The following is a 12,313-nucleotide window of genomic DNA, read 5'->3' as shown; positions in this document are numbered from 1 at the left end:
TAGAAATCGGCGGTCGGCGCTTCCTGGCGGCGTTTGTTGGGGAAACGCGCTGAATTTCGATCAAGTGGCGGAATATCGTGTTGATCTTAAAAGCAGCGTTTTTTAATTTTTATTTTTTTATAGAAAGAAGGTCATCTGGCTGTAATTCCGATTTGGCTAAATTATTCAGTGGTTAACGAGTCATTCATCTCAAAAGTTAACACCCCTAAAAAATAAAACACAGCTCATAGCAACTCAATAATTTAGGCTACTCATATTTTATTTTATTTATTTTTTTCTCATCGGAGATTCCGAGCCATTTAGAAAAGAAATGATCAAAGTGTGTTTCTAAATTCCGCACTTTGCCGAGAGTTTTACAACGTTCACCTTTTATCTTCTTTAATGCTCGATTTTTTCGGATGGTTAAGAGCAAATAAGGTCTGCCTCGGTTATGCGCCTCGTAACTTTTAGTTTCCTTAGTTTTAAAAATGCTTTCAGTCTAAACTTGAGTTATTTGAAACATTAAAAATTATATTGGTGATGCCACCTTTTTTTCAAAACCTTTTTCCGTATTTTTTCAACCTGTAAACAATTGAATGACTTTAATTTGTGACATGACTTTTTTTTTTTAATCTAGAGACATTGTCTTAATTTTTGTGTTTTTTTTTCTTTCAGTTAACCTTAAACAATCGATCAGAATTATGGTTTTCGTGACATTAAAACCTGCCAAATCTTTTTGCATATTGTCACATTTTAATGTGAAATTTGGACCCTCACATTACATCTACTGCAGCTCTTAATCTTTCAATACTTCACTCATTAATGAATATGAATATAATGAGATTAAAATTGAACTATTACAAGGTTAAAATCAAAATACTATAACCTTAAATGATAGATTATACTATTATTGCAAGATTCAAATTGTGAAACAGTCATTTTGTTGTTGTTTTTTCTTTAACATGAACTGGAAGTTGTTTGATTTCTAGGGCATCAACTTTTGCCGACATAAAGTCTTTTTTTTAATAGTAAAAAGAGGAGATTTTTGGTCATATTTGAAGAAAAGTCATAAAATGATGCAATTAAAACATGACATGACTTATTTTTTGCATCACTTCAACCAGAAGTTGTTGAAGGTCCACAGACATCAACTTTTGGTGACATTAGTTTGAACAAATGACATTTTGGAATCATTTTATAGCTTTATGGGATTCCTGCTAATAAAACTTTGATGAGAATGACCATGGTTAATATAGTTTTAAATGAAAAGATTTTCAGATCGAGATTTTTCCAATGCAAAAAAGGTGCCGCAGCTCAAAAAAAGGTTGGGGAAAAACTGCTCTACATTGCCTTAACATTTCCATCATTTTTCTTAGGCAGCACTTTCAATTGGTTTTAAATTGCCTTTTTTTCTTAGACGCCTGATTTTATTCTGCCTATTATCTGCCCATTTAAGCTTCTGACTTTTCTCCTAAAAAATGGAACAAAAACCTGTATATACTTTTTTTTTCCTCCCGTAAAAAGCGCCCCCCTCCCACCCAATCCTTCTTGGAACAATAATCCAATTTTCTTTGTAACGCCTTAATTTGTTTAGTTTTCACCGACTATGTATCCATCTTCTACCTTCAATTGCCTTTGTTCGCTCTTAGGTCCTAGTCCCGCCCCCCAATGCCCCCCCCCCCCCCCCACCGGTCCCGTCTCGAGCCACCTCCCCGTTTAATGAGTGTTCCCCCTTACAGCAGCGTTGATGAAGATAAAGTGCCGCGTTGTCGTCGGAGACAATAAAAAAAAAACGCCATGTACACAAGCCCCGCCCCCTTTGTTGTCTTGCATTATCCTCAGTGTTGGCAAACAAGTGACACACAAAGAGCCAAAATTTTCAACAGTGAGAGTCAATAAGGAGCCTAAAACAATCTAATCTGCCAAATTATTTATGAAATATCATTTATTATTTGTTTTGAAAGGGCCCGGATGAATTGGAGTGTGTTTTATGAAAGCATCAAAATAAGTGAAACTTTAAGCCCCAGTAGATCAAAAATAGGATAAGAAGCAAATTTTGGCCGGGAGCCGCATGTGGCTCAAGAGCCACATGTTCGTCACCCCTGCGTTAGCCTCCGTTGCTACACGATATGCTAACGGTGTGGCGTCTTTTCGCAGATCTGTCCCAACAGCATTGCCGCCAAAGACGGTCGTATTCGAGAGGGGGATCGCATATTGCAGGTAAGAAAAAATAATAATTAAAAAACAACCCGATCGCACACCACCTCTGTCTCCCAGGACACATTGTGGGCGGGACAATCTGAATGGTGGGCCAGCCAATCGCACGGCATGAGGAGAAACACAATTAATCATAGCTAGGTTTAGGCCATTTAGAGTCTTCAACCAGCTAGCCTAGCTTGCATGTTTTGGGGATGTGGGAAGAAACTGGAGTACCCAGAGAAAACCCACGCAAGCCCAGGGAGAACATGCAAACTCCACAAAATGAGGACCCACCTGGGATTGAACTCTGGACCCCAGAACTGTGAGGCCGACATTCGTGGCCAGCCAATCGCAGGGCACAAGGAGACAAAGGCCAACCAATCGCAGCTCGGGTTAGGCAATTTAGAGTCTTCAACCAGCTAGCCTAGCATGCATGTTTTTGGGATGTGGGAGGAAACTGGAGTACCCAGAGAAAACCCACACTAGCCCGGGGCAAACATGCACACTCCACACGGTGAGGACCCACCTGGGATCGAACCCTCGAGCCCAGAACTGCGAGCCCTGCGCGCCAACCACTCGACCGCCCTATACTTTTATAACTTTTTAATGTATTTGCGATTGTAAAATGACTTAATTAGGGAAGCCACCGTAATTAAATGTATAATGTTCTTTACGTATATATGCATAAAACATTATAAGCCCTTTGTCCAAATATTTTGGTGTTTTTAAAACACATTACTTACAACCTTATACAACTTGTACACACTAACAATATTTAATGTTGACAATTTCCTTTAGCGCTTAGCTTCTACGTCAGTGCTAGCATTTAGCGTCTACGTCAGCGCTAGCATTTAGCGTCTACGTCAGCGCTAGCGCTTAGCATTTACATTAGCGTGACGATTCATTTTTGGTCGACGACTACTACCACTACAAACAAAACACTTTTCTGTGAACATGACATCTTTAGCATTACTATTAACAATTCCACATTGTCATTATTTAACCGCTTTTTGTTAAAAAAAACGGACTCCTCCCCAAAATGTCTTCTCGCATTTGTTTACATTGTCCGACCTAAAATGATGTCACGGTGTTGCGCGAGTGATCCGATTCACAACGGCGGCGTTGTTGGGGGTTGTTTACACGTATAGTGGCGGCGCCATTATCGGCCGTTGACGGCGCCATTAGTCTAGCGGGGGAAAAGATGGACGCTAGCTGTCAGCGGCCAGTTAATTGTAGGAACGCGGCGTCGGCCCACCGTACCGCCGTCCCATTCATAATAACCGCTGACGCATTGTTGCGCTGGCGGCTTTTTACGGCGTATGCGCTGATGTCCTTTTGCGTGTCTAACTACACACGCTACACGTGCTAATCCGGTTTGGGTGTCATCTTCAGATTAATGGCCAGGACGTGCAGGACCGCGAGGAAGCCATGGCCGCGCTGTCCAATGAAGAGTGTCGGAGCATCCTGTTGCTGGTCGCCAGGCCCGAGATGCAGGTTGGAATCAAACCTTATTTTATCTACGACGGACCAAAAAGTCACGATTCTAATTTATCGGTCTCGCTAATTGCTGTAAAATGTTAGAGAACCACTGCGTTAGCCAGTGGTTCTCCGACATTTTACTCAAAGAATACAGCGGCGCCTCCAGTGAAAATTGATTGGACGTCCAGCATTTATTGAAAATGCACTAAAACCTGAGTGTTTACTTCCAGTCCTCCCAGTTCAAATGAATTGAATTGTGGTGCGTTTAGGGCACATCATGTAAAAACGATACATAGACTCTGCTTTCAGATGTAATAAATAAAAGTTGAGTTTACACACTTGGAGAAGGTGAAAATATTGAATCAATCTTGTCTATTAGGATCCGACAGCTGTTTCTGGCCGCCATAAAAAAATTCAACTCTCTACGTTGCACGGTTTGGACAAACGTAGCGAGACAATCTTAACATACACACACTAACACACCCATAAATCACGTTTTTTTTAAGGATTTTAGATTATAATGACTTTTATAGATTTCACCATATAGTGCACAAATAACAACATCAACCAGACAAGTACATAATCAGTAAATTAGGAAACAAATAAGTAGTCCAAGTAAAATTAGCTTAGCTGAGCGGCCTTGTTTAGTGTGAAGTCCAGGATGACTTAGTTCCATGGTTTTGGAGACTTTCAGTGCCAAGTTGTTGGAGCGCAACACTTGCTGACTCTATGGACATAAACAAACACATAGATAATCAATAGATAGTCATGATAAATAGTAATAGATAAATAAGTATATAAACATATTTGCGTTAAATGGTACGAATTTGAAAAGAAACAGTGCAAATGTTTTTTTTTGTTTTTACTTTCAGAACTGTACTTGATTCAAGTGCTGTATTGAATTAAAAACTTTAGTTAAGACATTTAATTCAATCTTTCACGTAGCACTGTGAGAAGCTAACATGCTATGGGCGGGGCTCGAATCCCACAGATTGGAAAGCGCTGTTCCAGCGCAAAAAACTTTCATAGAAACACACCAATTTAGTTTTTTTCTCCCTTTTTTGCCTCCTTATCATACCAAGCCACCAGCGAAGAACCTCATGATGTCTTTTTTTAATGTAGTGCCACTATAATTGACTTCCAGCGTGACGCCATAAAAGCTAATCGCATGCTAATGCGTAGCGGTTTCAGGCCGGTGGACGGACGGAAGGACGCGAGTCGCACTGCAGCTAAGCCCACGGCCTTTTGTAAATTAAAAAAAAAACATGGCTGTCATAAATTTGACAAGTCTTTGGACATGGATGATTAAGATCCAGCGGGAAAGCTTCAGAGACGGACGCTAGCTCGTAACGTCGCCGGCTAATCCCGACGGGGCGGGCGACTGTTTGTGTTTCTGACACGGGCGCGTAAATAACAATTTCCTCGGTCCGCAGCTGGAGGAAGCTTGGCTGGATGACGAACACAGCGAGTTCCTGGAGCAGCTCAAGATGGAAATGCTGGAGGAACAGCAGCGCGAGGAGATGGAATTGGCCGCCTTCCAGGAGGAGCAGGAGAGCGAACAGGTCGGTCACGGGCGCCCGGGTGAGCGCATGGCTGCCTTTGCGCTTTTCTTTTACGGTTCGACATCAAATGTGACCTAACGTTCAAACGCCTTGCGGCGAATCATGTGACCTGATGTTAAAACGCTTCGCAGCCAATGTGACCTTGATTGACGTACGTTGGAGTTCGGCAAGTTCAAATGCACACTTGGCGGCCATAATATTAGGAACGCCAATTTAAAATCCTTATTGCGCCCCCGGTGGTTGGGTGGGTGAGTGGTTAGCGCGTCGGCCTGACGGTTTTGAGGTCCTGGGTTTGATCCTGGGTCGCTCCTCACTGTGTGGAGTTTGCATGTTCTCCCCGGGCTTGCGTGGGTTTTTTCCGGGTGCTCCGGTTTCATCCCAAATTCCAAAAACATGCAAGCTAGGCTACCTAGATCAAAGCTCTAAATTGCCCCTAGCCGTGATTGGTTGTCCTTACAAAGCGTTAGAAAAGTATAGGGTGGAAGAGTGGTTGGCGCGCAGTTTTGGGGATGAGGGTTCGATCCCGGGTCGCCCCTCACTGTGTGGAGTTTGCATGTTCTAGCGCACGTGTCAAAGTGGTGGCCTGGGGGCCAAATCTGGCCCGCCGCATCATTTTGTGAGTATAGATGTATATTAAATTTCCTGATTTCCCCCTTTTAAATAAATAATTGTCATTTTTTAATCCATTTTTTCTGTTTTTAGTTCAAAAATTATTTTGTAAAATCTAAAAAATATATATAAAGAGCTAAAATAAACATTGTTTTAGATCTATAAAAAACGGAATATTCAGGGCTTTTAATCCATTTATTAAAAAAAAAAAAAATTTATATCTAAAATGGTCCGGCCCACGTGAAATCGAGTCAACGTTAAAGCGGCCCGCGAACCACCCCGAGTCTGACACCCTTGTTCTAGCGCGTCGGCCTGACAGTTTTGTGGTCCTGGGTTCGATCCTGGGTCGACTAGCGTGGGTTTTATCCGGGTACTCCATGAAACATGAATGGCAATTGGCAGGCCACCGATTTAGGGGGCCCCCCGCCTCGTGCTGGGATAGGCTTCAGCACCCTCCGCCACCCTTGATGATAAGCGCTTCAGAAAAGGAATGAATTTTATTTACAATGTCGTCGAATAAACAAACTGATGTGCCTGCAAAACATTGACATTGAGGTGAACATAACAAAGCGCCAGAGAGTTAACAGTTTGTTTTTGTTCTCAGCGGGAAGACGACAACCAGCCAACCTGCTCCACGCTCCCCCAGCCTCCGGAACGAGGTTTTAACCCGAAGGAAGGAGTGCCAAATCCCGAGCACAACGTCCTGGCGCAGATCCAAAAACGTCTGTCGCAGTGCCTCCGCGACAAGGACGAGGACGACAACAAAGACCACCAGGACGCCGCGGCGATGGCGGCGGGCGACCGCTTCCAGCAGCTCTTGGAACTCAAGTGCCAGATCCGTAACAGCGGCGAGTACGACCTCTTCTACAGCCGCCGCAGCACCATCGAGTGCAGCGTGGGCGAGCCGGGCGGCGTCCAGCGCGAACTGCGCCTGCTCAACGAAGAGCTGCGCAGCATCGAGCTGGAGTGCCAGAACATCATGCAGGCTCACAAACTCCGTAACGGCCAGCCGTCGGCGCCCCCCCGTCGGGGTGGACCGGGCAAGGGCGAGCCCACCGACGTCAACGGGAGGCCCGAAAAGTCGGACAAGGACAGTTCCAGCGCCTACAACACGGCCGAGAGCTCCCGGAGCACGCCATTGGCCATGGATCGCTCGCCCGAACACTCCCTCCAACGGATGGTGAGCCTCACCAACCGGAGGAACCTCCGAGGCGGGCTGGCCGCCGGACCCTCGCTCACCCCCAGTCCGGTCCCGCCACTTGGTAAGAGCAGCAGCCCGGAGCCCAGCGACCGTTCCGAGTCGGACCAGATGCTCCGATCCGAGTCGGGGCGACGGGTGGCGCAGATCCCTTACTTCTCGCCCTCGCACGGGTCCCACCATCGTCCGGGCGAGCTCCCCGCCCACGCCCGCCACTACCAGAGCTACATGCAGCTAATCCAGCAGCGCTCGGCCGTGGAGTTCGCCCAAAGCCAGCTCAGCCTTCTCAGCGTCTGCAACCAAGACCCCCCGGCGCCATCGCCGTCCCCGTCCCTTCTCCTGGACCAGCCCAAGATGGAGTGGAAGGTTAAAATCCGCGGCGACGGGACTCGCTACGTGACCAAACGGCCGGTGCGAGACAAAATCCTGCGGGAGCGAGCGCTGAAGATCAAGGAGGAACGTAGCGGCGGCATGACCACGGACGACGACGCCATGAGCGAGATGAAGATGGGTCGCTACTGGAGCAAAGAGGAGAGGAAACGTCACCTCCTGCGCGCCAAGGAGCAACGCCAGCGTCGCGAGTTCATGCAGCGAAGCCGGCTGGAGAGCCTGAAGGAACATCCGCAGAGTAGCAGCGGCGGCGAAGTTAGCATCATCGAGCTGAGCCACAAGAAGATGATGAAGAAACGCAACAAGAAGATCCTGGACAACTGGATGACCATCCAAGAACTGATGACGCACGGGACCAAGGCCGCCGAGGGGGCGCAGGTACACAACGCCTTCCTGTCGGTCACCACCGTGTAAAGAAACATAAACGACTAACTCTCTACCCGTGGTGGTACGAATCCAATCGCCTCGTTCAAAGTGGCATTTTTATGAGGACAAGAGGACTATTTTTCACGCTTTGTACACCCAGATAGCATTTTGTAAAGAGTTTATCCACGGCGCCGTGGCATCGCATTTGACATTTTTTCTAGCGATCAATGACGCCGTCGCCGCCGCTGACCGCGTTGGGTATGTCGCACGCCAAACCAGATCGTTGCGATTTCAGGGGTCACCAACCGTTTCGTAGCTAAGAGGAAGTAGGAATAATATGAAGGGCTATCAATCAGCTCAATGCGCGCATCTGAAATGCCGAATTGAATGGAATTATGGAAATGTATACTTTTCGGTCATGAGTTCTTCACGGATATATGAATTAAAAAATCTAAGTTAAGAAACATATGCAGCGGTATTGGTATTAATCTGTTCGCTCTCACGACATCCCTTAAAAATTGCGTATTATTTCTCCACCGTGTTGGTGACCCCTGCAGTACACACTATTTGACAGATACCCATTGTATTTTTACAATTTTACGACCATGAAATTCAATATTTGGAGATAGTTCATTCATTTTAGGAGTTGAATTCAAAGTGAAATTTTTGTAACATGCAGATTTACTTACGATTTTTCATTTTCAACACTGCTAATTCCGTCAGGGATATCCAGACCTAGGACAGACACACAATTACACATTGATCATTTTTCACAGTTACACTAATCAAACCCGTGCTACCCGCACCCACCGCATTTTCTCGCCTACAAGCCACATTCTTATAACTGCCTCAAAATCATTGAATTCTATCAATTCTCGCGTATAAGCCGCCCACTGATTCCCAATTTTTACCTCCACATTCATGGCTTCAATAGGGAGTACAAATGTGTTACTTTGAAGGGAAAATCTTAAGAAAAATCATCGCACGTCCTATTTCTGAGATACTCTATGAATCAAAAGCAAATTATTAGGGTCATGAGAAAGCTAGTCATTCATCCAGTCATGGTTAAAAGTTTTCTAACTGAAAAACTGAAAATAACCAACAAACAGTAAATGTTAATTTGCCGACATCTACTGGTGAAAGAGTATAGCAACGTCTTGTGCGCATATAAGCCGTACGAGCCCTTGATTTTTTTGAGTTACAAATACAGCTTATATTCGAGAAAATACGGTAAGTCAGGCGAATAAACCCCTACGCCATCAGTTTCATTTTTCAATTGAACTACTACAAGTAATTGTTTCCTTAGCAAGATATCTAAATTCATGGAGAGATGCATTTGCAGACACTCAATGGACACTCCATTAGGTACAGCCCAAGAAAAAATACAACATATCCAAAAAAAAATGGCATTAATTACTATCCAAATTGAAGACTTGTCACTATATATACATTAATAATATTACAATAGTTTACATGTACTGCTTTAAGGTAAATATACATCTTTTTTGGGGGGGAAGGTTAAAAAAAGTCTAGTTTTGAAGTAAAACTAAGCAATATTATCAAACTAGTCTTGCAGGTGTGCCTAATTTAGTGTCTAATGAGTGTCCACAAACTATTGCAATAATCTTATTTTAACAGGTAAAAATCAACAGAATCCAACACACAAAAGTTGATATTGAATTTAGACATTGGTCTACTTATGTTGCATTCTTTCAATTTTTTTGTTTACTATTAGTTTTTTTCTTTGACATACCTGAAATGTATAGTTGGCCACTGAGCAGGACTCAGCTGATTGGACCTCTTATTCCCAAGTCAAATGGAAGATGTCCTTAATTTCCACATGAATTTCTTGCTGAAAACGAAAAATATTGTAAATTTCCCACACGGAATACGAACGAACGGACGGACGGATCGACTGATCCCTACGTCCGGGTTCGAGTCCGTGTGCCACGGTTTCCCGTGAACGCGTCGTCGACGAATGTGTAGCCCGTCGGGAGGGAGAAAAAAAATGTGATGGTGCTCTTTGCGAAATAAAATGACAATAAATCTTACCCTTTTTGTATTGCTTTCGAGCGGGTGCCACGGTTCGATGCTTTTTTTGATTCCATCTCGCCGAGATGACAAATGAATCCGGGCGACCTATGGCTCGGGAGCCACGTGTGGCTCGCCGCTAACCTGTCAGCTAAAATATGGAACCTGAACGCACCAATTGGAGCATCTGCCACACGGCCAAAGATACAAAAGATTAAAGTTAACATTGATTTCTCGAAGCTACATGTGTGACGAGCGAATTACCGGTGGTGCGACGATGGATCGTGGCCCGGCTCGCCGGCGTTCTCGGCGGCACGGCGGGCCGTTCAGGCGGAGGAGATTTCAATTAAAAGCTTCTTCCGCTCGGGTGGCTTAATGGTCATTTGGAGGGAGCGTCCGCTTCATCATCTCCGTGGCCTTGTCGCCGCGCAGGAACTGGCCCACGTCTTGTCCTCGCTTGAATTTTTAATGCGGGCGGCAAAGGGTCGGCTCGGTCTTTGGTTTCCACCGCCGGTGCTGAAAAGACGATCGAAAAATGTCTGCTATTTGAGTTTGCGCTGATTATTTTAAGGGAATACAGACAGAGGGTGAGTGGTTAGCACGTCGGCCTTACCCTTCTGGGGTTCTGGGTTCCATCCTGGGTCGGTCCTCACTGTGTGGAGTTGGCATGTTCCCCCAGGGTCACGTGGGTTCCCTCTGGGTACTTCAGTTTCCTCCCACAGCCTAAAAGCATGCATGCTAGGCTAGCTGGTTGAACAGTCTGAATTGCCCGTAGCTATGGTTGGTTGTTATTTTGTGGATGGTGCATTGCCCTCGCAGTTCTTGGGTCCTGGGTTCAAGCCTGGGTCGGTCGTCACTGTTTGGAGTTGGCATGTTCTCCCTGGGGTCACGTGGGCTTTCTCTGGGTACTCCAGTTTCCTACCACAATCCAAAAGCATGCATGCTAGGCTAGCTGGTTGAACAGTCTAAATTGTCCGCAGCTATGGTTGGTTGTTATTTTGTGGTTAGTCCGTTGCCCTCGCAGTTCTTGGGTCCTGGGTTCGATCCTGGGTCGGTCCTCACTGTGTGGAGTTGGCGTGTTCCCCCCGGGGTCACGTGGGTTCTCTCTGGGTACTTCAGTTTCTTCCCACAGCCTAAAAGCATGCATGCTAGGCTAGCTGGTTGAACACTCTAAATTGCCTGTAGCTATGGTTGGTTGTTTTTCTACTTGTGGTTAGTGCGTTGCCATCGCAGTTCTGGGGTCCTGGGTTCAAATTCAGGTCGGCCCACCTATGTGGAGTTTTCGTGTTCCCCCCGGGGTCACGTGGGTTTTCTCTGGGTAGTCCAGTTTTCTCCCACAACCTAAAAGCGTGCATGCTAGGCTAGCTGGTTGAACACTCTAAATTGCCTGTAGCTATGGTTGGTTGTTATTTTGTAATTAGTAGGTTGCCCTCGCTGTTCTTGGGTCGGGGGTTCGATCCTAGGTGGGTCCTCACTGTTTGGAGTTGGCATGTTCTCCACAGGGTTGTGTGGGTTTTCTCCAAGTACTCCGCTTCCCTCCCACAGCCCAAAAAACATGCATGCTAGGCTACCTGGTCAAACACTCAAAATTGCTTACCTCTAGCTATGATTGGTTGTCCTCTGTCTCCTCATGCCCTGCCATTGGCTGGCCACCAAATCAAGATGTCCCCGCCTCATGCCTGAAGTCAGCTGGGACAGGCCCCAGCACCCCCTTACGAACCTTGTGAGGATGAGCGGTTCAGAAACTGAATAAACGGAGGGACAGCCCAGAATCCAGACCTCCATCTTCCCGTTTTGGGTCATTGAGACATTTCCTCAACGGCACGGGAACCACTACCCAACCCAACTTGGCAAACATCCCCCCCACCCCCTATTTTCTCAACCCGTCTGACTTTTCCGTCAGAGGACACAAAGGTTTTGTTTACAAGTAGCGCAATCACGGGTCGCTCTGCAAAAGTACGCGTGAGCGACGCCATGTTGAAAAGGTCGATTGCCGCAGTCGTGACTCGAGCCATCGAGAAGTCACTGGAGTGCTCGGTGGCTAATTAAGTTCATCTGCGGGCCCTAACAGACCCGATCAGGTGTAATTAAAAAGCGGAAGGTGACAGCGGTGGCATTTGTCTGCGCCGTGCGCAATTTAAACAGCGGCGCTAGCACAAATGTCGACTGGATATCAGTCCTCAAACGTACAGTACCTTCAGCGTTCTGTTCTGTTTGTTCATGACCTTTCAGAATCCCTGGCTAGTACACCATCAATTTGCTGTCCTTTTATCCCAACTTCTATTTATCGAAAAGTGCGGGAAAGTCTACCCACCCGGTGCCCTTTAAAGTTTGGACAGATGACTAAAAAAAGTTCCAAATACAGTTTCTACTTTTGAGCTTCGGTCCCGAGTCCAGAGAAAGTTCCATAGTACAGCGATACCTTGAGATACAAGCTTAATGCGTTCCGGGACCGAGCACGTATGTCAATTTACTCGTATCTCAAATCAAATTTTCCCAT

The 12,313-nt window shown here is 45.8% G+C and overlaps 1 protein-coding gene and 1 long non-coding RNA gene across 4 annotated transcripts in view; one reads left to right on the top strand and one right to left on the bottom strand.

Moving 5' to 3' along the window:
- LOC144071235 (PDZ domain-containing RING finger protein 4) overlaps nt 1–9,803 on the top strand; it is a 115,453-nt gene extending 105,650 nt beyond the window's left edge. For both annotated transcript variants that reach the window (XM_077596155.1, XM_077596156.1), the window contains exons 5-8: nt 2,137–2,199; nt 3,571–3,672; nt 5,091–5,219; nt 6,433–9,803. In XM_077596155.1, coding sequence (XP_077452281.1) covers nt 2,137–2,199; nt 3,571–3,672; nt 5,091–5,219; nt 6,433–7,830 — 1,692 coding nt within the window. In that variant the 3' untranslated portion in view covers nt 7,831–9,803. The remainder of the gene's footprint in view (nt 1–2,136; nt 2,200–3,570; nt 3,673–5,090; nt 5,220–6,432) is intronic.
- Nucleotides 3,830–10,659, bottom strand: LOC144071236 (uncharacterized). 2 transcript variants are annotated; one of them, XR_013299589.1, is made up of 5 exons: nt 10,078–10,659; nt 9,835–10,000; nt 9,536–9,634; nt 8,472–8,517; nt 3,830–4,384 (listed from the first exon to the last, which is right to left on the bottom strand). It is a non-coding gene; the product is annotated as an uncharacterized LOC144071236 (long non-coding RNA). The 2 variants fall into 2 exon arrangements; XR_013299588.1 differs by having other exon boundaries at nt 9,835–9,964.
- Between the last annotated feature and the right edge of the window lie 1,654 nt (nt 10,660–12,313).

Source organism: Stigmatopora argus, chromosome 3 (genome assembly GCF_051989625.1).
Source record: "Stigmatopora argus isolate UIUO_Sarg chromosome 3, RoL_Sarg_1.0, whole genome shotgun sequence".
Lineage (NCBI taxonomy): Eukaryota > Metazoa > Chordata > Actinopteri > Syngnathiformes > Syngnathidae > Stigmatopora > Stigmatopora argus.
Note: the sequence above shows the minus strand (reverse complement) of the source record. Positions and strands in the feature narration are given on the sequence as shown.